Raw genomic sequence first — 25,365 nt, 5'->3', positions numbered from 1 at the left:
CTGTTAAAATACATTAATTACAGACTGCAGTGCATAGATGCAGGTTTAATTGTGTTTTAATGGAATGCTCGAGTGATATTTTTATTTCCTTTTCTGTACTTATCAGAAACTGTTTTCCATTTTGGAAAGTGCTGCTTCTAAAAACACTTAAAACCGCAATACAGTGTAGTTTAGTTTGCAGCATATGGGAGATTGTAAGAATGGTTTTTCCTGCAAAATGATTTTGATCTATTAAATTCAGCTGTTTAGGGGAGGTGGTGGGGAGAATTGTAAGATATTGAACTCTTGAAGAGTAAAAGGTTTTCCAGGGGCAGAAAGTGAGACTTAAGAGTGCATTCTGGCTGGTTTAACAGCAGAAACAGATCACTGGATAATTTCCCCCCCCCCCCCCCCTTTTTTTTTGTTTCATTTTTTACTAGTGGCATTTTGCTAAAATCAGTGCATTTCACCTGATAAACATGTCCTGACAAGTAGTTCTCTTTACATGACTTGGAAACAGGAAATCTGAGTCTCATTCAGTAGACACTAGGTATACAGCTGTCATTGCTCATATTAGCAATCATACTGAATTCAGGAGAGGTCTTTTTAATGAATGCTGCACTACAGATTAAGTGACTGAAAAGAATTAGCCAGAATCATAAAAAATTGCTGAAAAAAATATTTATGAGGCAAAATCAAAATTTCTCAGACTGCAAGTGAATTTTCTGTAGCATGTTAAAGTAGCATGTTTGTTGTTAACTAATTAAACTCTGCAGTAGGTTATTTGAGTGAATGGGAGTGGAAATCTAACTATATCTATCGTAGCTCATAAATATAATCAAAGGCAGGCCAGTGTGATAAATTCTAGCTGTTGTGTACTCCTGAGAACTTTTACTTTTCCATTTCCCGTGGGATTTTTTTTTTAAGTGACAGCAATTTAGAATATTCGTTATTTCTTTTCCTGTTAACAAATGTTCCAGAAAATATTTTCTCTCAAAAAAGATTTCTCCCAAACATTGCCCAGGGCTGAGGAGTTTGGAACAATTCAATCTCTGAATAGTCAAAGAGAGAAAAAACCAGTAAGTCAAACACCGTTGTGTACTGCTTACACATACATGTTGGATATGGATCAGTTCTCTAAGATGTTTCACAGTGACCTCTCACAGAGTGAGCTTACTCAGTTGCTGAATGCAAAGATCCTTTGCATCCACTTTGCAGTTGTGTTCCTCCACTGCATCTGTACCGGAGTGCAGGAGGACATGACGCTATGTGTGCATGCGTACTTCTGTGTATGTCTGCTAAATATAGATCAGCAGTTATGTTTATTTCCCATCACATTTCGGGGTAAGTGCTTTTTCTTGTAATGTCTGAATAAATGGTGTGGCTTTATATTTCTGCATATGACTGGAGATTTGCATTTGCTTGTTTTGTTGCAAATGTTTCTAGCTTTAGTTAAATTTGAGAGCAGTCGAAAAATATATTGCTTCAGTTTAATTAACTTGGTAGAAAAAAGTTCTTTCTTGGGTGATAATTATTAGTTGTATATTATTGGAATGAAGTAGTTCACATTCAGTTACTTAGCAGAAATAATTGAATTTTCTGATCCAGTAAACTAGCTCACTTTGTATTCAGCTGGTTTTTAATTTAAGACCTATAGAAGAGGAGACCTGTAATCTCACTACAGGGAATTGGCTACACTTTCCTGCAGTTCATAAACCACGAGAGTGAAATAGCAATCCCCCACAGCAGTTTTCTGTTTATTTTTCACATTTGCTTAAAAGTTTAATTTTATGAGACAGAGCAGATTTTAAAGTTTAAAGTGTTTTTTTTTGTGTGTGTGTGTGTGTGCGCGTGCTTTTTTTTTCTTTTTTTTTTTCACCACTTGAACAAAAGGACTACCCGCTCTATCTGTAGTCTGGGCTGTAGTCTCAGACAGCAGCAATTTCAGGATGTTTCAAAGATGTAAACACAGTTGGGTACTGTGATGAGCCCTTTGGCTATGTTCCAAGAGAAACACAAATAGCTATCTAGTTTGGAGCGGATCTACATGGAGCTGATTCTCAGCTGGAGTAAACTGGCAGAGCTCCACCAGCTTTCAAGCTGTTTACACCGGTGATAATCAGCCTCTCTACTTCACAGTCGCTTGTATGTATGTGTTTTCCATAGGTTTTTACACAATAGGTGCATTGCTACATTGAGAAGTAGATTGTGACTTTACATCCTGCTCTGAGGAAGTGCAGAACTGTAAACAGAGCCACCATCACAGGGTCTAATTGTAACATGGTTATCCCAGTTTTTTTCTCTTTTTTTCTGGCCAGAATTTAAGGGGAAAAAAGCAGTAATCTACCACTTGTTGTGGAGCTGTTTAACATCAGAACACTTCCTTTGGATTTGTCGTTCATAATTTTATTTTATAAATCGACATCATTTAATATGAATTAATATGAGGATTTTCGTCCCTAGTAAAAAAGCAAATTTGAACCAATATTAAAATGGAAGGCTACACCTGTGTGTGTCTCATATTTCTAATTGTATAATTTACATCAGGTAAGTATATTATTTTTATAAGGCTATCTCAGAATTCCTGGCTAGCTGAATGAACGTCTATGTATTTAAGCTGTAGGCATAGAAAGTTACATTGCAGCAGTTGCTTTCCACCACTCTAGTGTGGGGTGAATTTAGGACTGCAGGAAAACATTAATTTGGATTTTAGGATTGCTTGTATGTTGTTCACTTCAGGTAGAAACAGGCCATATGAAATATCAGTATGTGCTGTTTAAAACAAGAAATAGGTTCATCTGTTGCTAAATTGAAAATGTTAACAATAATACAGTTTATGTGTATATACGCATGCACTGTATTAATTTAATTGTTTGGAAGCATTTTCATGCTTGCTTAACTCAAAATGGCTTTGATTTTTCTTTAAAAAAAAGAAAAAAAAGAAGGAAAACAGGGAAAGAACTGGCAGGCAGTTAGTCCATATGGCCTAATTAGTCCTGGTATTTTGAGAAAAGAATGTAAACCTGGTGAGTTACTAAACTGACAAGTGGCTGCTGTGAGGGCCTTTTTTATCAATTCTCAGTGCACCTGTGCATCCTATGTATTTTATTCATGTTTCATCTAAGAGAGTCCCTCCAGGAGCTTCATTGTAAAAAAACGAACAACAACAAAAAAACCCCACACCACAAGTATAGCATCTCCCTTTGGAGGGATATTCCATTTCTTCAGCTGACTTCTGCACAGTCTTAAAGGACTACAGTAAACCCCAACTAGCCAGATGTGCGGAAGAAGAATATGTTTCTTTAGCTGTCAGGTCATCTGGTAGTGAAAAACTGTAGAGATGCCATGCACGGATGAGACTTGAATTATTTTTCCATACTGATTGTTATATTCGTGGCAAGTTTTGCATTTAAAAGGAGATGGTGACTGTACTGTGGATAGAGGCTGTTCACTCTCCTTACTCCCTCTTAGTCCTTCTTCTCACTGTGACTTAACAGTTACCAGTATTTGAAATATAGTCTGGGTAACCTACCTGTACATATATTTTTCATGTTGGGAAAACTGAGGGAACAGACTCTGAGATACCAGGAGCTAAACCCGTTAGCCGTGCATTAAATCCATAATACTGAATGTCCATACAGTTCTACATCTGTACCCTCAGCATTGAATCTCGTATCTAATTATTCCAAATGAGCTTTAAAGGTTCTTTGTGGAGTTTATTTTATTCTTTAAAAAAATATCAGATGGGATGTTATCATTTGGTTCCCAGCAGAATGAAATAAACTATTTGCATTTGGTGTTGGCATGTTCAGTCTTTAATTATTTTTTCTTCTTACCTGTTATCTTCTTTGTTCTTGTTATGAAGATAAAGTAGATTTCATTTTATTTTTCATTGTTTTATAACAAATTAATGTTTAGAAATGATCAGTTCCTATTAGTCACAGCTCATTCTTTCTTCTTTCCAGTCAGAGATGTATGAAATCCTTTACTAAACAAAAGATGGATGATTTCATGTGTAACTCAAATTGCAAAAGAAATAATTACTGACAAAGGGCCACATTCTGATTTTTACACTCCTTTCCTTTTGTGAAAACAGTAATTTAATATGATTCAGAGTTTTGAGAATTACAACTTCAGATGCAAAGCAAGTAAGGCAAAAAAAAAAAAAAAAAAAAAAAAACACAGCAAACTTTCCCATGGAAGAAATGTACTTCTTGTGGCCAGTAGACTGATGGAGGATCCAAATTCGATTTGCTGTTCACTACAGACTCCCTAGGTAATGCTGTGCAAGCCTTTTATTGTCTTAGCTGAAGTTCTTAGCTTAGTTCCTCTCCCTGCCACTTTCGACTTTCACCTGCTGAGCTGTACTTGGTGGCTGTGTGTTCCAGAGGATAATCATTTATGAGATTAACTAGAAGGCGCATTTAATTGATTTAAGTATGAGGCCTTGGCTTTCATTAAAACGCCTGGCTTCCAATATTATGAATAGGTGAATTTCAGGTTTTTTTGCATAATTTAATCCTTTCTGTACACTGTTGTACACCACTTCTCTAAATAATGTACCACCCTTGTCTCTCTCACATGGAAGCTGGTCATAATATGTTTCCTCACAACTTCCAAAACATGTTCTTCTTTGCATCTCAGTTATGCTGTTAATATGCTTTGATGCCAAGGTGATGAACGCTTGTTCAGAGCCTACAAACAAATAGTGCCCTGCCAGTCCTTTTTAGCACTAATGGCCCAATTGTTCCTTCGATCCCTGCCTGTTTTGGGCTGTCCTCTTGCGGCAAAGAAAAAAAGACAGAACATTGTTATTTCACACCTACTTTAGATGTAGAAACAACTGATGACACCAAAAAAAAAAAGAAAAAGAAGGCATACTTTTATGATTCTTTACTTGGAGAGAAAATGAGAAAACTGAGTAAAAAGCTGTAAAAAATACTCAGTGAACTGGAGATAGCTACTTAGATAACTACTGGAGATAGCTACTTGGCTAGAAAGGCACTTAAAGAGATTGGTTGATGATCACCTGAAGGATGTGAACACCAAGCAGACAAGGAAGGTATACGTTATTGTATAGCCTTGTTCATTGAACTGTAACTAATAAATCAAGAGCAGGAAAAATTAGATTGATGTGTGTCTCTACAATTGTAGGGAAGGGGAGCGGAAATGAGAGGATTTGTTCCATTCTTTTCCCACTGAGCTTCTTTACAGTCATAGGCCACTCTCTGCTTATTTTCCTACAAGAGAAAAATGACAATTGTTGTGGAGGAAAGACGGGTACAAGTTGCATGTGTTCATGAACCATTTAAATTTATTTTGTAAGCAGAGGAATTCTAGTGAGAGAATTTGCCTTTCAGCTGCAGAAAAGATTTATGTAGGAAGCTTTACAGAAATGAGGAGATATAATGATTGTGTTCTAGTTGTATATTTTTTGCTCTTCAGGTGCACACAAGATGTTACCCACTGATCCCTTTGATATGCTAATAACTATTGAGTCTGTTACCACCCATAGCTCCCTGTGGATATTGGACTCTGTAAGGGAGTTATCCCTTGAAGTCAACAAGAGTAATTGTGTGCCTACTGGTGGCAGGATTTGTCTAAAACAACCGGACAACCCAGATGAAGCTGCTGCTGTAAATCTGGCAGTCCAGAAGTTCTTTGGCTAGCTTGCACCACGCGAGCACTAAGGCAGTGCTGTGGTGGGAACGTTTTTGTAACTGCCCAGTGGCTGCCTGTTCATTTGTAGGGTTCATTTGTAGCTGATGGCAGAGTACCATGGAGGTTCCTGTCGAGCAGATTAATGTACAGAGAGGAAGAAATCCATTCTTTAAGTTACAACGTTTAAATAAAGCCAAGGTAATGATTTAGACTTCACCTTCTCGTTGAGTGTAATAGAAAAAAACATGCACGTTGATAGTTTTCCCTAGTCAAGTATCCTTTTTTGTGTCCCCTTGTACGTCTGCTGACCAGAGTGAGATGCATACCAGTGGTATGAAAATTGAAAACCTTCGATGTTCACATAAATTACAGGTCAAGTCTGTGTAATGCATCACTGCCCTTTGCAGTAAATCACATGTAAAACTAAGTTATGCCCCATTTAAATGACAAAAGAATTCTTGGACTAGACAGTTGCTCTTTCCAGGAGTAGCTGAATAGAAGAAGAAAAACTAATAAATAATTAAGGCAGTAATATATTTGACCACTTTTTTTTCGTATGACTTTTTTCTGTTATTATTGTAACAGAAATGCTACTTTCAAAGACAACTAAAGCGCTAATGATAGCTGAGAAGGTCATTCATAGGAGGTTGAACTGGTTTAATTAGAATTTATGAGAAGGTTACTATAAGAGTGCAGAAAGATGTTAAGGGGTTAACCTATAAGAGATTACATTGTAGTCAGTGTTCTGTTAAAGTTTGAATTAATTTTTCCCATGGGTTTTTCACATTCTAATTTTCAACTAAATGAGACATCTGTTTCAGAAAAGGAAAATTTGCTATGGTTGTCATAGCAACTATCATTCTGTAAGAAAATTATTCCAATGGTTACTTTAGAACAGAAAGATAGAAATTCAGTACATAAAGCAACATCCGATTGCTAGCACAAATTCTGATAATTCAGCCCTTTTTGTATGGTGGATTATTTGACCTGCAAAACTTGTTCATATGTTTTTAACATAAGGTTAATTGTGCTGTAAACAAATTCATTTCCAATATATTTTCCCCCTAGAGTCTTATATGTAGACAATCATTATTCTTATAATAGTAATACCGTTGCATTTCAGAGTAAATGGAGAGATCCAAACTGTTCCCTTTAAGAATATAAGATCTAAATCAAAGTACATTTCTACATGAGTGCTTCACTTCAGAGGTGAAATACATTCATGATGTACATCTCTAATTGCCAAATACTTTTTTTTTTAAATAGCAGATTTTCTCTTTTAGAACATACTTTATAGCATTTTCTTCATAAAATGCAAACTATTATTGAAACATCTATATCTGTATAAACATTACACATTTCCTGAGCAAGCGCTAATGAAAGATCCAGAAATTCTGTGCTTGATATCAAGACTTCAACTTTGCTTTCAGGTTTCATCATAAATGAAAATTTTAGACCAAGTTGTCTATGCATGACATCCAGATCACATACTTGTTAGTGGGTATTAGAGAAGATTTTTTTTCCTACCCAGAAACTTTGATGGCTGTTTTGCAATAAATTTTCTGAAGAAGGGACTTGGGGTTTTATAAAATCCCTGCATGCATATGAAGATTGTTTTGCTTTGGGGGTGAGGGCACTGAAGTGCATGATTTTTCTTCCCTCTTAAATGTAAAGCACACTACCATCCCCCACTGAATCCTTCCTGGGACTTCATATTTTTGTCAGAAATGCTCCAACCATTTCTTTCGATCTTGGGATTGTCACAAAAGACAGCATTATGGCAAATCAGGCGAGTTCGAACATTTCCCCTTCACAAAAGAACAGCTCCAGCGTGCATAACTTACCAGCCCGCAGCTCGGGTGGGCGCGAGCTACAGGCACAAAGGGAGGCAGGGACGGGGGAAAGTGCTGTAGGTCTTAATAAGCAGATCATGCCTATTCATAAGGGGAAACAGGCTTTTAACAAGCGGCGACGTTCAGGCTGGGCCTAGGAGAGGCAGGCAGAGGCTCTCACGTCTGCATGTGCAATTCGTGGTCATTTGGGTTTCAACAGGATTAAACTGACTGCTGATGCGACCTGTGATGGTCACAATTATGTCTCCTTATAAATGCTTCATTGTGTGCTTAAAATAACGGCTTGGTAGGTTTTTGACCTTTTCTTCTTTGGCAAATATTGTTCTTTCCTCTTCGCTTCTTCCAGGGGAGCAGCCTGGCTGCAGCCGGTTTTGCTGTGCCTAGTGTGCCATCGGGCGGTGGGACAGATCCTGACCTTGCATCCCACTGAGGTCCTGGGGACCATCCTGTCCTGGGCAGCGGGTGGGAGCACTGGGCTGCATTCCCTGTGTCTCTCAGAGGCTTTTAACAGCTGAAGCAGGATTTACTGTGCTGACTGACTCTTTGTTTGCCCCCTGTTTGCCATTGCAAATATTTTCTGTCAGTGAGATTTTGCTCCTGGAAAACTTGCTCTGGGCCTAAATACTGTTTGCCAAGTAGTTGAGTGTTTTCGTGTTGGTGAAGGAAGCTGCTTGGCACACAAGGTTTGTAGTGCGATCCCAAGGCAGGGGTAGGGAATCTGGAAAAAGCCTAACCTCTGTATGTTTTTTATAAAGCCTGCCACTTCTGTGACATCTGAGCACCTCAGACTTCATTTGCTTTATTTTCACAGCATGTCTGTGAGAGAAAAATACTCCCGTCAGTGGTGAGCGGAACATAAAGATCTCTGATCAGACTGGGGTTTGGTCTGTATGACAGCATTACAAACCAAAGTTGTGAGCAGCTGACTGCAAAATAAGCCAGTGAATAGACCATGAGTGATTGCCCCAGCAGTAGGAAGGGAAGTCATGTACCTGCAAGCCAGCTGCTGTTCCTCCTGGGAGGAAAGCCTGCTGGATGATGAACAGCTAACCAGATACGTGTGGTGTGAAACATGAAGGCAGAAGCTGGTGAAGGGCTAGGTCTTTTTCTCAGCCAGCTGCCCTGGTCTGAGCCACCTGACTCAAAACAACATTTCTGCTTCATGCTGTTAGCATCTCATCTTCACACAGCTTCACCTCACTTGTCACAGCTTCTGGAGGCTGAGATATATTTCTGGTCCCAGTGGCAGATGTGCAAAGCTTCGCTTTTTTTTCTTTTTTTTTCTGGACACCTGGGTATGCAGGGAGTTGTGTGATGAGGAGCTAGGAGATGAGCCGTCTCCTAGCCATGAACACAGAAAGCCTTCAGACACCTCTCTAGAAAACTTGAGGCTTTTGTCGTCTGTAGAAAAAGGAAACATTTGCAAAGCCCCCTTCTGTTTTTCCCTTCACCAGAATTTTCTTACCTTGGGTAAGCCAAATCGCTTTATATTTTAGCAAGCTCTGTATTTTTAAGCTGTTTTCAGTAGACGTGCTTTGCAGCATTCCAAAAGGAAAAGTAGAAAATATATCATCATGAAGATTGCAGACGTGCTAATTTTTGAAATGTTAGTCAAGCGTCAGTAATGGAACAGGATGAATAATAGCTTTATGGGCATTTTCTTTTGTCTTTGCCATACATGATGTAAAGTGTAGTACAGAGAATTTGTTTAAAAGATTTCTTTCTGTCTTTTGATGCAGTGAGGGAGTGTAAAGCTTTCTTCAACAAAGTAACATCTCAAAGGGAAGTCTGGTCGATGTGTATGTATTTATAAACACTAAGGCTGCAATTATCATAAACCTTATTAAATCACAGCAACCTATTTGTTGTTCCTCAAATACGGACATGCCCAGAACACGTCAGTCAAAAAATTATTAAAAAATTCCAACCTAAAACTAACCTGTCAGTTTTATGGCTGAGAATTAGAGCATAGTCAGCAAGACATAATGTACCACTGTGATATAATCACTGTGAAATACATTTCTTTAATCAATGGGATAGCAAGATATGGATAAATTGTGTTCTGAATGGCAGTGTTACAGTCCCACTGCTCCACAATGAGCCGGTCTATAAATATGTTTTAAAAAATGTAAATGCCTATATGATAAGAAATCCTGAATATGTAAAGTCTTATTTAAAAGCAACTCAACACACCAGAGAACAGAAGAAAATTATATGTAGGAAAAGAAGCAGTGTTCTTTTTTTCTGATGGGATGCTTCCAACTGGAGAAACAAACCAGCACAGGTGATGTCTCCATCTTTTGAGTGGGCTCTGTAGCTGTGCCAGGGTCTGCCCTTGCCCAAATGACGGTAGGCTACGGGCCAAACACAATGTGAGGCAACGTGGAACACATATCCACACCTGGCTATCTGTGGCAGGTGTTCTAGATACCACAGGAATCCAGCATGCTAATCCATGTGGACGTCTTGGTACCTAGGTCTTGTGAGAGTTACTATTCACCTGGTTAGAGGAACTGTATGAATATTTTGTTCTGTGCTGCCTACTGAAACTCATAGGGAGACTGCACTGATTTTCCACAGTAGTTAAGTAACACTGGTTGTATGGAAAGAGGGTTTTACTGTGCACAGAAAGAAGAAAATGAATGCTATTTGTGTCTTCAAATTCCATGCTACTAGAAAGTCAATCTCAGTATTTTAATTAGATAACTAATACATGGAAGTAGCACTGAAGACATTCTCCTCCTCTCTTGGCAGGCAACCTTGGTTTTATGGCTGGGGCTTTAATCTTCCGCGAGGCCAAGCACTATTAGAGAAATGGAACCTGATTCCGGATGGGATAGATATTCTTATAACACATGGACCACCTCTCGGTAAGAAAATATTAGTGCTGTTAGCTGTGTGTTTCAGATGATTATACAGTAACTGATGGCTGTCCTTAGACAAAGAGTGGAAACCTGAGTTTTAAAAGTCAGAAGTAACAACCCTACTGATTTCAGCAGCACCAGGACTTTGGCTTGGCTTTATGTTTCATGATTACCTACGATCAGTGGTATGGAGTTAAATAACAGGTACAAAACTGAAGTCCTCATAAATAAAGTCTTAATGAGTTTTATAAATAAACAAGGTCCAGTTTGCCTGTGCATCCTCCCGCTCTGCCAGTGGTGAAATCAGTAGACTTGAAACAGGGAGCCTGCTTGGAGAGAAATGCAGGATTAGTTTGTAGCACAGTCTTTCTCCCTCACTTACACTAATGTCCCCCCCAACCCAAAGTTGTATTTTCATGCTGACTTGATGAATCTCCTGCTCCACAAACCCAAATGCTGCAGTAGTTGGCTTGCTCTTTGGACAGCATGGGTGAATTACTTCATGTAATGTTTGCATTCCACTGCTCACTAATCCCAGGGAAAGGGCTGCTTTTCTCAGAGTGGACATGTGTTGATACTCCACCAAAGTGGCGTCTCATGCCCTGCCACAGACTGCTTGTAATGTGGACCTGTATCATAAAAGTGGATGGCAGAAATGAATTGTTTAGGCCTTGAAATATCTTCTCAAAATGGTTAGTAATGAGGATAATCCTGATATGGATCCAAGGCCTGAGTGGTAATGCTGGATCTTTGATATAGTTTTGTTTATAAGTTGTATGTTTTTAAAACTCCTTCAGGAATGTTAGTACTTGAAAATCCATTTTTAAAAATAGTATGTGAGCTGTAAAGAAATCCAGCCTTCAGCTCCTTTGAAGAATATCCCTGTACCTAGGGCTTGAAAATCCAGGGACTGAAGGTAGAGAGCAAGTTTCTCAGCACCCAGTTTCAGGCACTGGGCTGATTTTGCCACTTGGTTAAACCTGTATTGTTGTTGTTATTATTATTTATTATTATTATTTATTCAGTTTGAGCCATCCTCCAAGGATTTTGGTTTTTTGAAGATCCCATTTCTTTGTCTTATTGATTCGTTAACAGACGGCTTCAGCACAGAACACTTTGCCTGAGGGCATCAGCTGTTGGCATCCCTGACACCCATGGCAACAAATACACTACGCTTCAAAAGAAATTAGCACTCTGCCTAACTTACAGAACCTCTTTATTGTGTGTATCTGTCCACAGACATTTTGAGAGACAGGATCCTCCTTGACCCTGGGAGCCAATTATTTTCACCAGAAAGCTGATTCTTTTTGTTCTGATCTTGGACAGCATCACTAGAGCTGTTCCTAATGATCATAAAAAGCAATCAGTGTTCCTCTTACATTCTAGAATGGGTGCCTAAATTCTGTCCATCATCCATTTTCTCTGGTCCTTTCTTATTCACTCACTTCCAGACTGCGTGCATCCCCCTAAACTAATTAATACTACATTATTAGATAGTTTTAAAATCGCCCGCGTGATTTAGATGCAGAAGCACCATTAAGAGTTAATGGACTTTGTGCTTCTTAGTCCCTTAAATGTGTAATGAAAATCTTACCCACAATTAATTTTTTTTCTGTTTTAGAGGAGTGCTTTAGGGATGAAACTGCAGCAGGGAAACAGAGTTTCGGACAGGATAAGGAAACAAAGATTAAACAGCTCTTATTGACCATTTTATTTTAACCTGTTTGTTATTAATAAATATATAGCATATTTTCGTAGCTTATAAAATACAATATTCATGATCCCATGATCAGTGCTAATGCTTATTTCTAAATCAGCATATTTTTGTTAATTTTATGTATAGTGTAACTTTTAAAGTCCTTTCCTTGACTTTTGAAGATCTGCATTTATGATTCTTTTATTTCTCTTCAAAAAGTTCACTTTTCTTTTGTTTGTTTTTAATTTAATTTCACCCTTAAGTCTTCATTTCTAGCTGTCTGCTTGATTGTCTGTGACAAAGATTTATACTTTCCTGACAGCTGCATAAACCTGTTTCAAGTAACCAAACATTAAAAAAACCTTAAGATGAACTCTAATTGTTAGCTAGGTGTAATCAATTATTCTTAGTTTGTGTAGTCAGGTGTACATAATAAGCTGCTAACATATGGGAAAGCTTCAGAAGGGTGATAATGCATGTAAACAAAAACATGTTCAACATAAATAATGTTTAATTTAATGGGGAAGTTAATTTTATGGATTTCTGTTTGTAAGTTTTTGAAGTAGAAATACTTTTGCCTTTATGTTCACCACAGACATTTTGACAATTGTTTCAAATTGTTAATGTAACAAAACCTAAAGTTATAAAGAGTTTGCTCTGAAAAAAAACATGAACTGGATTCCAGAGGAATTGCTGGCTTCACTGTGACATCTTAAATAGTTGTTATTTCCTACATTGAATTTTGAAGTGCACTGGATGCCAGGAATGACAGGTAGAACTGATTAACAGAACTCAGCATTGACCTGCTCTGTCTGTAACTCAGATGGCTTTCTCTTTGTGCGTCACCCCATCAGGAGCCAACAGTGTCTTCAGAGGCATCTGAATGAATTAGGAGTCTACATCCATTACCAGAACTTCCTCTTTTTGACACCTAGGATACAACTATGATAGTAGGGCAAGCTTCTACCGTTTTCATAAAAACCCATAGTATAATGAGCCCAGTTTTCAGGCACTGGCATCTAAAGAGTTATTTCTCAATGTGTGAGCCTACTTTGAAACTCTAGTAAACCTCAGAGCTTTTCCAAGAGCTTGAATACCACTCTTTTGGTCTTTTAAGCCAGTTGGTTAGCTGCTACTTAGCCATGCTTGAGTGAATCTGAAAAGTAAACATATGAAAACTAGGTCCAGACTCTGTACCTCTCTGGCTGACTACAGTTTTTTCAAATGTACAATATATTCTCGCAGCAATCATTGCAGCAATCTAAGTCAGGGATACAGAGCTATGATAGGCATAGTGAGAGTACCAGAACACATAGAATCCTAGAATCATTAAGGTTGGAAAAGACCTCCAAGACCATCTGGTCCAACCATCCCCCTACCACCAATGTCACCCACTAAACCTTATCCCTAAGCACCACATCCAGCCTTTCCTTGAACACACCCAGGGATAGTGACTCCACCACTTCCCTAGGCAACCCATTCCAGTGCCTGACTACTCTTTCTGAGAAGAAATGTCTCCTCATTTCTAACCTAAACCTCCCCTGGTGTAACTTGAAGCTATTCCCTCTAGTCCTATCGCTAGTTACCTGTGAGAAGAGGCTGACCCCCAGCACCCCACACCTTCCTTTCAGGCAGCTGTAGAGCGCAATAAGGTCTCCCCTGAGCCTCCTCTTCTCCGACTAAACAACCCCAGTTCCCTCAGCTGCTTCTCACAGGACTTGTGTTCCAGGCCCTTCACCAGCTTCGTAGCCCTTCTCTGAACACGCCCCAGGACCTCGATGTCCTTCTTGTACTGGGGGACCCCAAACTGAAGACAGTACTTGAGGTGCGAGCTCACCAGAGCAGAGTACAGGGGGATGATCACCTTCCTGGTCCTGCTGGCTACACTATTCCTGATACAAGCCAGGATGCTGTTGGCCTTCTTGGCCACCTGGGCACACTACCGGCTCATGTTCAGGTGAGCATCGACCAACACCCCCAGATCCTTTTCCTCTGCACAGCTTTCAATCCACACTGCCCCAAGCCTGTAGCGCTGAATGGGGTTGTTGTGGCCAAAGTGCAGGACCTGGCACTTAGCTATGTTGAACCTCATCCCGTCTGCCTCTGCCCATCAATCCAACCTGTCCAGGTCATTCTGCAGGGTCTTCCTACCCTCCAGCAGATTGACACTTTCCCCCAACTTGGTGTTGTCTTCAAACTTACTGCAGGTGCACTCAATTCCCTCATCCAAATCATCAGTAAAGATATTAAAGAGGATGGGCCCCAACACCGACCCCTGGGGAACACCACTGGTGGCCGGTCGCCAGCTAGATTTCATTCTGTTCACCACCACCCTCTGGGCCAAGCCATCCAGCCATTTTTTAACCCAGCAAAGAGTGTACCTGTCCAAGCCATGGGCTGCCAGCTTCTCCAGGAGAATACTATGGGAGACCGTGTCAAAGGTCTTGCTGAAGTCTAGGTAGACTACAAGAACAGCCTTTACCTCATCCACCAGGTGGGTCACCTGGTCATAGAAGGAGACGAGGTTGGTCAGGCAGGACTTGCTTTTCAAGAACCCTTTCTGGCTGGGTCTGATCCCCCAGTAGTCCCGCATACATTGCGTGATTGCATTCAAGATGACCTGTTCCATCACTTTTCCTGGCACCGAGGTCAGGCTGACAGGCCTGTAGTTCCCTGGTTCCTCCTTATGACCCTTCTTATAGATGGGCATCTCATTAGCAAGTCTCTAGTCATCCAGGACCTCTCCGGATGACCAAGACCGCTGATAGATGATGGAAAGCAGCCCAGCAATCGCATCCACCAGCTCCCATCTGGCCCCACGGACTTGTGACAGTCCAGGTGGAGCAGCAGGTCTCTTAGCTGTTTCCACATGAACTGGAAACAAGTTCAGGGGGACACCCCCAAACAAGGGGGTTTCTTCTGCTCCTTATCCCAGACTTCTAGGACAGGAGGCTGAGTACCCCGAGGATAAGTGGTCTAGCTAATTTAAAAACAGAATAATTTTATCTTTTACGTTTCCAAATTTGAGCCTGATGAAAATGGCAGAACAATAGAAAGGAAACAAGATTGGTTAATCCAAAGCATCTAATACAACAACATCCTTCTTATACTACTGTGAAGAAAACGCCACACTTCAGTTGGCAGTAAGCATCCCCCTGCTGCATGTTTTTGGACTTGGAAGGAAGTTGGTGTGCATTTCTGTCTATATTCATAAAAAGTGCATTTTTCTAGGGATCTATGTTAGTAAATATAGCACTTAAAGCGTATCTACTGCAGAAGGGCTGAGTTTCTCTGGCTGTTTGAAGCCCTTAAGCCAGTTCTACTCGAGGATACTGTTTTTAGATACGCTCTGGGTTCCTCACCTCAGTTCCACTAATGTAAGATTCGATGTGGTAAAAATACAGTTTTGTCATTAGCCACACCAATTCCATTACATCAGTTAAAGTGTTTGGTTTTAATAACTACATCCCAGGGCTAGATTTAAACAGCTAAGTGTTGAATTAGATGCTTAACTTCAGAGACTTGCTTTGGACATACTGCTCTTTAATCCTCCGTCTCTTAAAGGAAGAAGAATGAATAAAGCATTGATTTTTCCTGCTAACAGTAGTGCAAAAATGCTTAAAATGCAGTGATTTTTTCACTTGAAAAATTATTGGCAAGAGTTACCATAGTTCTGTTTCTTCAGATGGGCTTTTAAGTTTTTCTTCAATTATTTTTCCTTGTTTCCTCTTCTACTTACCAAGGCAAACACCATTTTTTTCCATGCCTGTTCTTCTATGACTGCTTATGAGAAGTTATGCGACATTAAATCTCAGAAATATTTTTGAATATTACAGCACTACAGCTTTGCAGATAACATGTCTTCTTTTAAAGCTTTCCTTTCTTTTCCAAAGGTTTTCTAGACTGGGTACCTAAGAAAATGCAACGGGTAGGATGTGTTGAGCTGCTGAACACAGTCCAGAGACGGGTACAGCCAAGGCTTCATATTTTTGGACACATCCATGAAGGTTAGAAAACATTTCTTTCTGTATATATACTTAAAAACCACAACCACAGAAGCTGTCTGCTTTAACCAGTATTTTTAAAATTGAATGTTTGAACTGAAGCACTTCAGGAATCCAGATACTTATTTAGCTGCATATATACAGATGAAATTGGCTGATACTTGCCTTTCAATATTTGTATTTCAGCTTCTCTTTTAGTTTCTACATCTATAAATTAGGGTGATGCTTCCTTCACAGTGAGGATTACTGTGAATTTTAAAATAACACAAGTCCAGTAGTTGCAGAAAGGGGCTAAATATTAGAATTGATGGATTGTATTTTCCTCTGCTGAATCTCTGTGATTTAGGATAATTCCTGAAAGCTCTTTGTGTCTCAGTTTCTTGTTGTTGTTGTTTGTTTGTTTTGTGTGGTTTTTTTCTTTTTTTTTTTAATGGGTTAGAGTGATTTGTGGGGTGCTTCTGGGGCTTAATCTTTAAGATTGGACAATAAGGTTGTCTCTCCTTGTCAGTGCCTATTTAAAACCAAGAGGGATGTCACTTCTGACATGCGTAGAAGTGCAAGATGCTTATCCATGTATTTATTTGCTTTGGCAGGGGAAACATTTTGTAGCCAGACAAAACAAGGTGGTTCTCTTGACTATTTGAGTTTTAACTGGAAAAAATGAGTCCCCTTCACATAATTCAGTAAATGGTGACAAACGTGATCCACTGAAGTCAGGGACTGTAGGAGTTCATCTCCAAGTTAAGGGAAAGGTAGACACAGTCAGCTACAGGGATGTCTCTCCTGTATGCATTCCATGGCAGCGAGACTTCAAGCACACCCCCACCAAGAGAAAACACTGGGCTCTGCAGAAATGTACCCATCAGCACGTAAGCATATATTATCAGCTGCTTAGTTCTTGGCAATGTTAACTTACTGGCAGGAAGAGGTGCTCCACAACTGCCAGCTTTCTGCTTCTGGGACTGCTCCAGACTTTGATATAGGATATCTGTGGGTTCTCAGCAGTGTAGAAATGAACAAATGGAAAAAATGGAGTAGCTGGCACTCAGATACTTCTGTTTCTATGAAGAACCATTACCCTTCCTAAAAAATCCCACTCTGACTTGCTGCTTGGCATTTTCACACTGCTAAGTTAAGGGTGACATTGGTTAGAGGTGTGCTGCTGTAAAATCAATGGAGAAGACATTCATATCTTTATTTTAGAGGGTAAGGATGAAGTCCTCTTTGTGTGTCTCATCTGTGGTGACTTATTAATGTGCAGGTAATGTCCAAAGTGCTGTTAAAAGCACAGAGTAAACAAACAGTGCATAGGCAGTACTTTTTCCTAACATTTTCATGTTACAACAGGCTTTGAGAATTTGTACAAGAGAGCTGGTGAATACAGTTCAAACTCATTGTCTTATCAGAAATCATAGGCCAAGTAAGTTGCAGGGGATGTAAGCAAACAGTTAGTGAGCCATGAAGCTTCAGGCAGGTAAACAAAATCACATCTGCCAAGCCCAACTTTGGCTCCCAAGGGAAAAGAATGGCACCTCCATGGAATGGTAAATCATGTGAATTAATACAGTCGGCACCGAAGGTATCAGAACACAGGAACAAGGTACTCTTCTTGTAAACTATCGTAATTTAGAGAAAACAAATGGGGAGCTGCATAGCCTATTTTGCGGTGGGATGCTAAATCTCTGCAGAGGAGAATTCCCATTGCAGACAGGCTGTGCAAATGAAGCTCCTCTTTGTAGAGAGAATGCATGATTTGTACAGATGAGTTCCTCCCCTGACTGAGCATAGCTACATGTGCAGCAGTCATTTACTGGACATCCATGAGGACGAGATGCTTAGAAGAGATGTTTCTTCCCTATTCTCCCTCTGCACTTCTGTATCTGCCAAAAAATACCTCTACACATGGCCTTTCTGCTGATCAACCTTGGTGGTGACGAGCAGCATGGCTGGGATTCCAGCTAAAATACTGCTCTGCCAATTTCAGCCAGTGCTTGGCAGTAGGGGAAGAGTGAAAACTGTAGCATGATGAATCTTTCAGCAAAAAGAATGCATTAGCAAGCTGATTTTGTTCTCTGCAAATGTGTAGCTGAGGAGACAGAAAGTCCCAGCAGCAAAGCCGGCTGTCCTTGGTGCAGTTTGTGTTTTACACAGAACAATTGTTCTGTGGCAAACAGCACATGATTTAAAGAAATGTATGTGACAGGAACCTGACAGAGTTCTCTTCCCTCCCTACTTCCTAACTATAGTGTGGTTTTTCCATGGGGAGTCCAAGAGGCCCTGCATTATTCAGGGTATTTTAAGGAATGAAAAATAAAGCTATTTGGCTACTGGTTTCTTGTTTGTAAATTCTGCAAGTAACAATGCTTCTGTAAGACATGAAATTACACTTGGAAAACCTGGGATCCTAGGTACCTAGGATATGAATAGCTTTAACTCAGCGTAGCAATGTATATGTTTCTCTGTTAACTACATTAATAATAAGATTGAATTGTTGTACAAAAGCTTTCCACCAGGTGATTTCTCCAAAATCGTGTATGCATTTCAGATTGTGAATGCATTTCTTCATATTGAGCATAATACTTGCATTTATTTCGAGTGTCCAACATTAAGCTTTTAGTTTTAGTGTAATCAAGTTCATGTTTTTTTTCCTACTCATTCATGAAAAGATTTTGACAGTGGAGAGTGTGTCTAATTTTTCATAACACCATGGTAGTTAAAGGGCTTTTTCTTCACTTTTTCAAACATCATTTCACTGTATTTCTACAAACATTAGAACTGGAAGTTTGATTTCCTGCAGATTTAGCTCTGGAATTGTTTGGCTTGGGTGCCTAGCCACACATGAGGTGTAGTTACTGACTTCCCCCACTGGTGAGACATTCAGGAGGTGTTTTCTCCCATGGAAATGTTACAGTATCTTAGGATGTGAATTCACCTTGTCTGTCAGAGAATGCATGACTAAAGTCTTTTTTCTCTGCCTGGGCAGGCATTTTAGAGTCTTTCCGTCAAGTTTGGTTGAAATTGGTCATCAAGTTCAAACACATGAGAAGTGGTTCCTTCAAATCCCAACCTGGTGCACATGCACACACCGTCCCCTTAGTCATGTCATCTTTTTTCTTCATTGGTTTCTTAAAAGATGTACAACATAGCACAGAGAAAAAAAGGTGGAAAAAGGAAAATAGCTCAAACGCTGGTGCATTGATGACCACAAATCTAAATGACGTACAGACATTTTTTTAGTGTGGAAATTTTCTAAGCTCTCTGTTCCCATCTCTTCCAAAACTGAGAAGGTTTTAAGAAAAAAGTTTTGCAAAGAAGAGTATTAGTGTTTCTAAGGAGGTTTGGGGAGCAGGCTGCCGGAGATTGTAGCCACTAGCCAGTGGGGGTCAGTTTTGGTTTTATGTGATTTAAAAGATGGCAGACTATTTTACTGTGGGAAAAAGATGGTATTCATCCTGGAGACCTTTAGATTTTGCAATAAGAAGAATTTTAAATGCATTCCAAGTAATATATGTGGCGCTCGTTGTTGTACGATAAGGTGATGATGAAGGTAAATAATAAAAAACAATTAATAAAGAGTGAATAATAGTAGTAACCAGAGCTTTTCTTTCTTCATAGGTTATGGTGTCATGGCTGATGGAACTACTACCTATGTGAATGCATCTGTGTGCACTGTGAATTACCAGCCACTAAATCCACCTATAGTTATTGACTTACCTACTCCAAGGAACACATGATTATAATAAAGGATTTAATGTTGTGCCCAATACATTAGCAACTTTATATTGCTGGCTGAGAATCCCAATAAGGAACTATTCAACAAAGCAAAAACCTTCTTTTTTTTCCTGCTATCTCTTCACAGATAAATTCAAGTGGCAGAAACGGAAGACAAACACAGGCATTTTGGTGCCAGAAACAGATTAAAGACATATCGTCATTAAAATATTTGTGAACACAGCACAGTGAAATGCATTCCACATATATATACATACGCATATATATATCTCAAGTAGGGACTTATGTATATACCTTACATTATATTGGACTTACTAAAAGAACAATGTCTTTCAAGGGAGTGTTTCCTCAAGAAAGTTTGAAGTTTAAACGTAAGTGTTTAGACTAGGATTTCCTCATTTCAGATGTTTCCCAGTGAGCTCTTGATAGCTGGAATGTGATGGTAAAGATGTTTTCCCTTAGTTAACATGGCAAGTACAAAAGATAGTACATGAATGACCAGTCACAGGAGGAAAGCTATTATTTCAGGTCCTCCAGGTCTTGATTCTTTGCATCTATTCAAAACCAGTGCAGCAGAGGCCCCAATTCACTTTACTGAAATGAAGTTTTACTACATCTGGCATTACAGATAGTAAGGGAAATGGTGCATATTGCCGGCATGCTGTAAACAGCTCAAAATTCAAGAAGGGAGACTGTGTTAAGTGCAGTATAAACTCAGGAATTTGTAACCTGGCCTCGCCTGTGGAAAAAAAAATATATATATATAAGTGGTTTTTCATATGCTAAGGCAATATGTGATTGTATGTAAAAAGCAAAAGCAAAAAAACAAAAACCAAACAACAACCTGATGTTCAGTAGTGATATTCTAAATAAAACCCACTGGGACTGTTTAAAATTGTTACTGGGACATGCAGCCAATGATGCAATTGCTGGTTTGAATTTGGCCCACGTCAGCTGTGATTAAATGTCATTGTGATCAGTTTGTCCTTTGGGAAACTGTATGGACTTAGAGGGGGGTGTCATCCCAAAGTGGAGTTTGGGCATTCATTTTCAGACATTTATGTAGTAGCATAAGTGCAATGAGTGACGAGTACTTGCCAATGGGTACAAAGCAAGAGTCCCCTCACAAAACCTGTCGTTCCCATGTGCCCGCTCAGAGACGCTGCTGAGAGAGGCCCGAGACAAAACCACTAACCCAGTTAAAATCCGTCTATTGTGTTGGGTGTTGGCATACCCAGGCAAAGCAGGAGATGTGGGAGCTGCTGGGGATGGCTGACACTAGTTGTTCCCCTGCAGCTTTCCTGCAGGTTAACAGAGGTGCTGAATCTGCTGGGATTTCAGTCCAGTCCGAGGTAGAAGCTCAAGAATTGACTAAAACCCACAAAAATACGTGCTTCAAATGTGTGCCACAACACATTTCTGCCTTGAACTAACAAACATCTCCATGCTCAAAGAGGAACCTTTTTGCCTTGATGGAGATAATGTAACTGGTGTAACCTGAATATGGGCATTCTGAATTTGGGGCTGACTGCATCTGTATATTGATTTTGTTTCCACACATGAGGCAAATCATTGCACCATCAATACAGGGTTGTTCACAGGTCTGTGGGTAGCCCATACCTGCACACACGGTGGTTAGATGTGTGGGTTACTTTTTGCCTGATATATGGTCATTAAATGTGACCTTTGTGTAGCAGCTGAATGTACATTATATACATACACAGTCTTAAATATCTGTTCTGCAACCCCAGGCTTGCAGCCTCAACTCTAAGCAAAGTAGGCAGAAACACCACATTTTGCTGGCTTACCACGTGCAGCTGCACTTCTGACTGATGCTGGAAGCTGTGAAATTTGAACCCAGGTACTGACCCACTGACACCAGAAAACATGGCAAGCCACAGATCTGTCACTTCTTGGAGCTGTTGAGTGACTTGGATTTTCTTTTTGACTAATTTGCTTTTTTTTTTTTCCTGAAACAAAAGCAAACAAAAACAACCAGTGGTATCCTGCAACTGTTTTGGATGTGCATAGTTTGCAGCACAAGAACAGTCTATCATGAATTCAGCCGGGTCTACTTTTTGTATAATCCATTGGTGTAGAAATTGCAAGATCAGCTCCTAAATCAGCAAGGACTGAAATTTTTAGTTTAATGTGAACTCCCAGCATCATTGGGAAGATGAAGAATAGCATGCAGTTAGAATAAAAGTGTCTTAGCTAGTCACAACTCAAGCGTTTTGAAACATATGTGGCAGGAAATTGGCTGTATGTTAAAGTCTGAAATGTTTACATTCACTCATGGCACTTACACTAAAATGTTAAAAGTGGGGAAAAGAGGTCCTTTTATTAGCCTCGACAAAATTTCTATGTCGACCATAAACTATTCTCTTAAAAATAATTTTGCCTAAGGTATCTTCAAAATACAGTGTATTTTTATGTGAAAAGGATATGAAAGCAGCTGTTACTTCAAAATATCATTTAAAGTACTCGAGGTATGAAAGATTAAAGGTTATTTAATCATTTTGGCATAACTTGATTGTTGTTGTAATTTTTGGTCAAGCATGTTAGACAAATAAAGTCTTAAAAGAAACAACATAAGGCCTCTTTATATCCACCTCGTACATTCAGCCCCGGTAACGGAGAATCTCTTCTCCAGATGTGGGAGCCAGCCTGGGGGTATTAAAGTTGGGGTATTGAGGTGGGGGTATTAAAGCTGTCATCACCGAGGGCTGTGGTTTAGTGGGGGGTGGGCAGCTGGCACAGGGGATGGGGTGTCCCGCAGGTGGCATGGCAATGCTTATTGCGGAAGTGACTGACAAGTGATGGGTCCTTGTCCTGCACCATCCACCAGCCTGGGGCTTTGTCATCTCCCTCAAAAGCTGCAGAGCAAACTGGATGGAGGGGACTGCTGAGAGGGGGAACCAGCAGCTGTTTGCTATAACTACAAAAGTTTGGCCAGATGTTTTTGTGATGCAGGGAAAAGCTTCTGAGTGAGTACTGCAGCAGAGCTGCGTGAAACAATTGAGAGCTGGGATGCTGTCCTTATCCAGAGAAGGACTATGAAGCTGGTGAAGGGCCTGGAACACAAGTCCTGTGAGAAGCAGCTGAGGGAACTGGGGTTGTTTAGTCTGGAGAAGAGGAGGCTCAGGGGAGACCTTATTGCGCTCTACAGCTGCCTGAAAGGAAGGTGTGGGGTGCTGGGGGTCAGCCTCTTCTCACAGGTAACTAGCGATAGGACTAGAGGGAATAGCTTCAAGTTACGCCAGGGGAGGTTTAGGTTAGAAATGAGGAGACATTCTTCTCAGAAAGAGTAGTCAGGCACTGGAATGGGTTGCCTAGGGAAGTGGTGGAGTCACTATCCCTGGGTGTGTTCAAGGAAAGGCTGGATGTGGTGCTTAGGGATAAGGTTTAGTGGGTGATATTGGTGGTAGGGGGATGGTTGGACCAGATGATCTTGGAGGTCTTTTCCAACCTTAATGATTCTAGGATTCTATCTGGGGGATAGACAGATTGTGCACAGGGTTGAACCTGTACGAGCACAAACCTCACGGGATGTTAAATGAGGTGACATTTTTATTTTAGCTTTGTGGGCACTGTCAAGGGCCTGGGTTTTTTGCCTCCAATCTGATCTAACTCAGGTGAGTGAGGCCATGAAATGGAAGGTTTCCACAAGTGCAGTTTTGCAGTTGTCGACTCTATTTAAATTCAGGGACGATCTTTCAAGTCATTTCTCACCCCACCTCCCTATGGTTGACCTTCACTGATATTTATCCAGGTAGCATCACTCCCAAAGGTGTGCTGATACGTATCAGTAATACGTGCTTTCCCATTACTAGGCAGAATTGTTACCAAGATTAATTTCAGTTCATTCTGATGAATGGACTAGGAGAGCTATCACTGCATGCCAATGAAAAAAAGGTGAGATTATTTTTACCTCTCTCAGGCACATACGGCTGAGGATGTGAAACGTTCCTTGGCTACGAGGAACGAGCAAACTGGGACTCAACACCCATTGAGCAGCTGCCTTTTCCTGTGCAGCACCCACCCACTGCAGATGCACCCCAGCCTAGGAAGCTGGATTTAGGGTGTCAAATGAAGCAGTTTGGTAGCACCTGAAGCCTGAGACCCCGAAAACTACTCCAACCTTCAAGGATGTTGCTGCAGGGAGCCAGCAAGTGACCTGTGAGGAGGGAAGGTGAAAAGCCCCACCTGGCTCAGCTGGGAAATGCATTGGCACAAACTGGGCAGGAGGCATCTCTGGGTCTCTGGCACTGCTGCAGCAGGGAGCTAGAGAGAATGGGGAGAGGTAGTTTGTCTTCTCCAGTCTCTTAGGTGCTTCATAAGAAAGAGGAACAAGCCATTCCTTAGAAGGCAGTTTTTGGAATAATCTGCCCATGGGCATCTCTGCCCACCTCCATTTATTCTTGTTTGTATGAGAGTTTCTCTCTTAAAAACCTGTATTATTGCTCACTGCTAATGTAACTCACATATAGCAAACATAACTGCAAATGTTCTTTCAGGTACATCCCCATTCCCTTCTGGAAACTCTCTCTGCATCTGAGATTTTTAGAGATATTTTGGAACAGTGAGTTCCCCAGGTGATTATGCACAATGCAGTAGAACAACAGCATTTCGCTTATCCCTGTAAGAGTGCTGCCATTCAGCTTTATTGACTTTCCCTTTGTTCTCTTTTTATGTGAAAAGTGTAAGTAGGAGTGCTTATATGTACTTTCTTTGTGCCATTTGTTATTCTGTTTACTGCCATTATGTTGCTTTTTACTCACGTCATCTAGAAATTAAAATAATTTAAATTCTAGCTAGACTCCATTGCTAAGCCTTTTACTTTCCCATCCCAGAAAGGCTCCTCCCCTCTTGCTGATGTGTCCTCAGGGAGTTAAGAAGAGCCAGTGACTCCAGAGGACCTCTTGTCCCTGCGTACCAGAGCTTTGGGATACAGTTCTAGCTACATTCTCTCCTGATCCAATGCTGTTCTTCATTTGTTTGGGGTTTCTTGTTAATAATAGATATTTGCAACCCCACTGGAGGACTGTGGTGAGCTGCCTATGGCTTCAGCTGGGGTTTTCCTTCAAGAGGTGACAACCGATCCAGGCTCCCCTGGTTTCTACAAGCATCAGCCCTTCTTCCCAGGGTGCCCAGCCAATCATGTACCCACATGGGAATCCCTCCCTTTGTGTCTATGTAGGAATCGCTTTGTGGCCTTTCCCCTGCTTGCCCTGGCTTTGGCAGTGCCCTCTGCAGTCCTCATCTCCTCAGGCTGTGCCGGAGGGGACACCTAACCCCGGCACTGACAGCTGCGCAACATCTGACCATGTCTCATCCTGCTTTGTGCTGTTTTGTGGCTGGTCCCTCACCCATGCCCCTTCTGTGGCTGCCAATCACCTTCCTTTTGTCACCGACTCTTCTGCGTCCCACAGCCACTCTGTCTGTTCCCACTGCTGTGTCCCGCTCACAGCGGGGCTCCCCGAACAGCCCCCTGACCTGGGTGCCCCCACCTCAGATACATTTTTGGTCTGCTCAGGGGCCGGTGTGCATCCATACATGCAAAGAAGCAGAAATCA

At 40.6% G+C, this 25,365-nt stretch overlaps 1 protein-coding gene across 5 annotated transcripts in view; it reads left to right on the top strand.

Annotated features, from left to right (window-relative positions):
- MPPED1 (metallophosphoesterase domain containing 1) overlaps positions 1 to 22,379 on the top strand; it is a 65,730-nt gene extending 43,351 nt beyond the window's left edge. For all 5 annotated transcript variants that reach the window (XM_080562803.1, XM_080562800.1, XM_080562804.1 and 2 more), the window contains exons 5-7: positions 10,248 to 10,363; positions 15,947 to 16,060; positions 19,673 to 22,379. In XM_080562803.1, the coding sequence (XP_080418929.1) occupies positions 10,248 to 10,363; positions 15,947 to 16,060; positions 19,673 to 19,791 (349 nt within the window). In that variant the 3' untranslated portion in view covers positions 19,792 to 22,379. The remainder of the gene's footprint in view (positions 1 to 10,247; positions 10,364 to 15,946; positions 16,061 to 19,672) is intronic.
- The last annotated feature ends 2,986 nt before the right edge of the window (positions 22,380 to 25,365 follow it).

Source organism: Anser brachyrhynchus, assembly GCF_964034855.1.
Source record: "Anser brachyrhynchus genome assembly, chromosome: 1".
Classification (NCBI taxonomy): domain Eukaryota; kingdom Metazoa; phylum Chordata; class Aves; order Anseriformes; family Anatidae; genus Anser; species Anser brachyrhynchus.
Note: the sequence above shows the minus strand (reverse complement) of the source record. Positions and strands in the feature narration are given on the sequence as shown.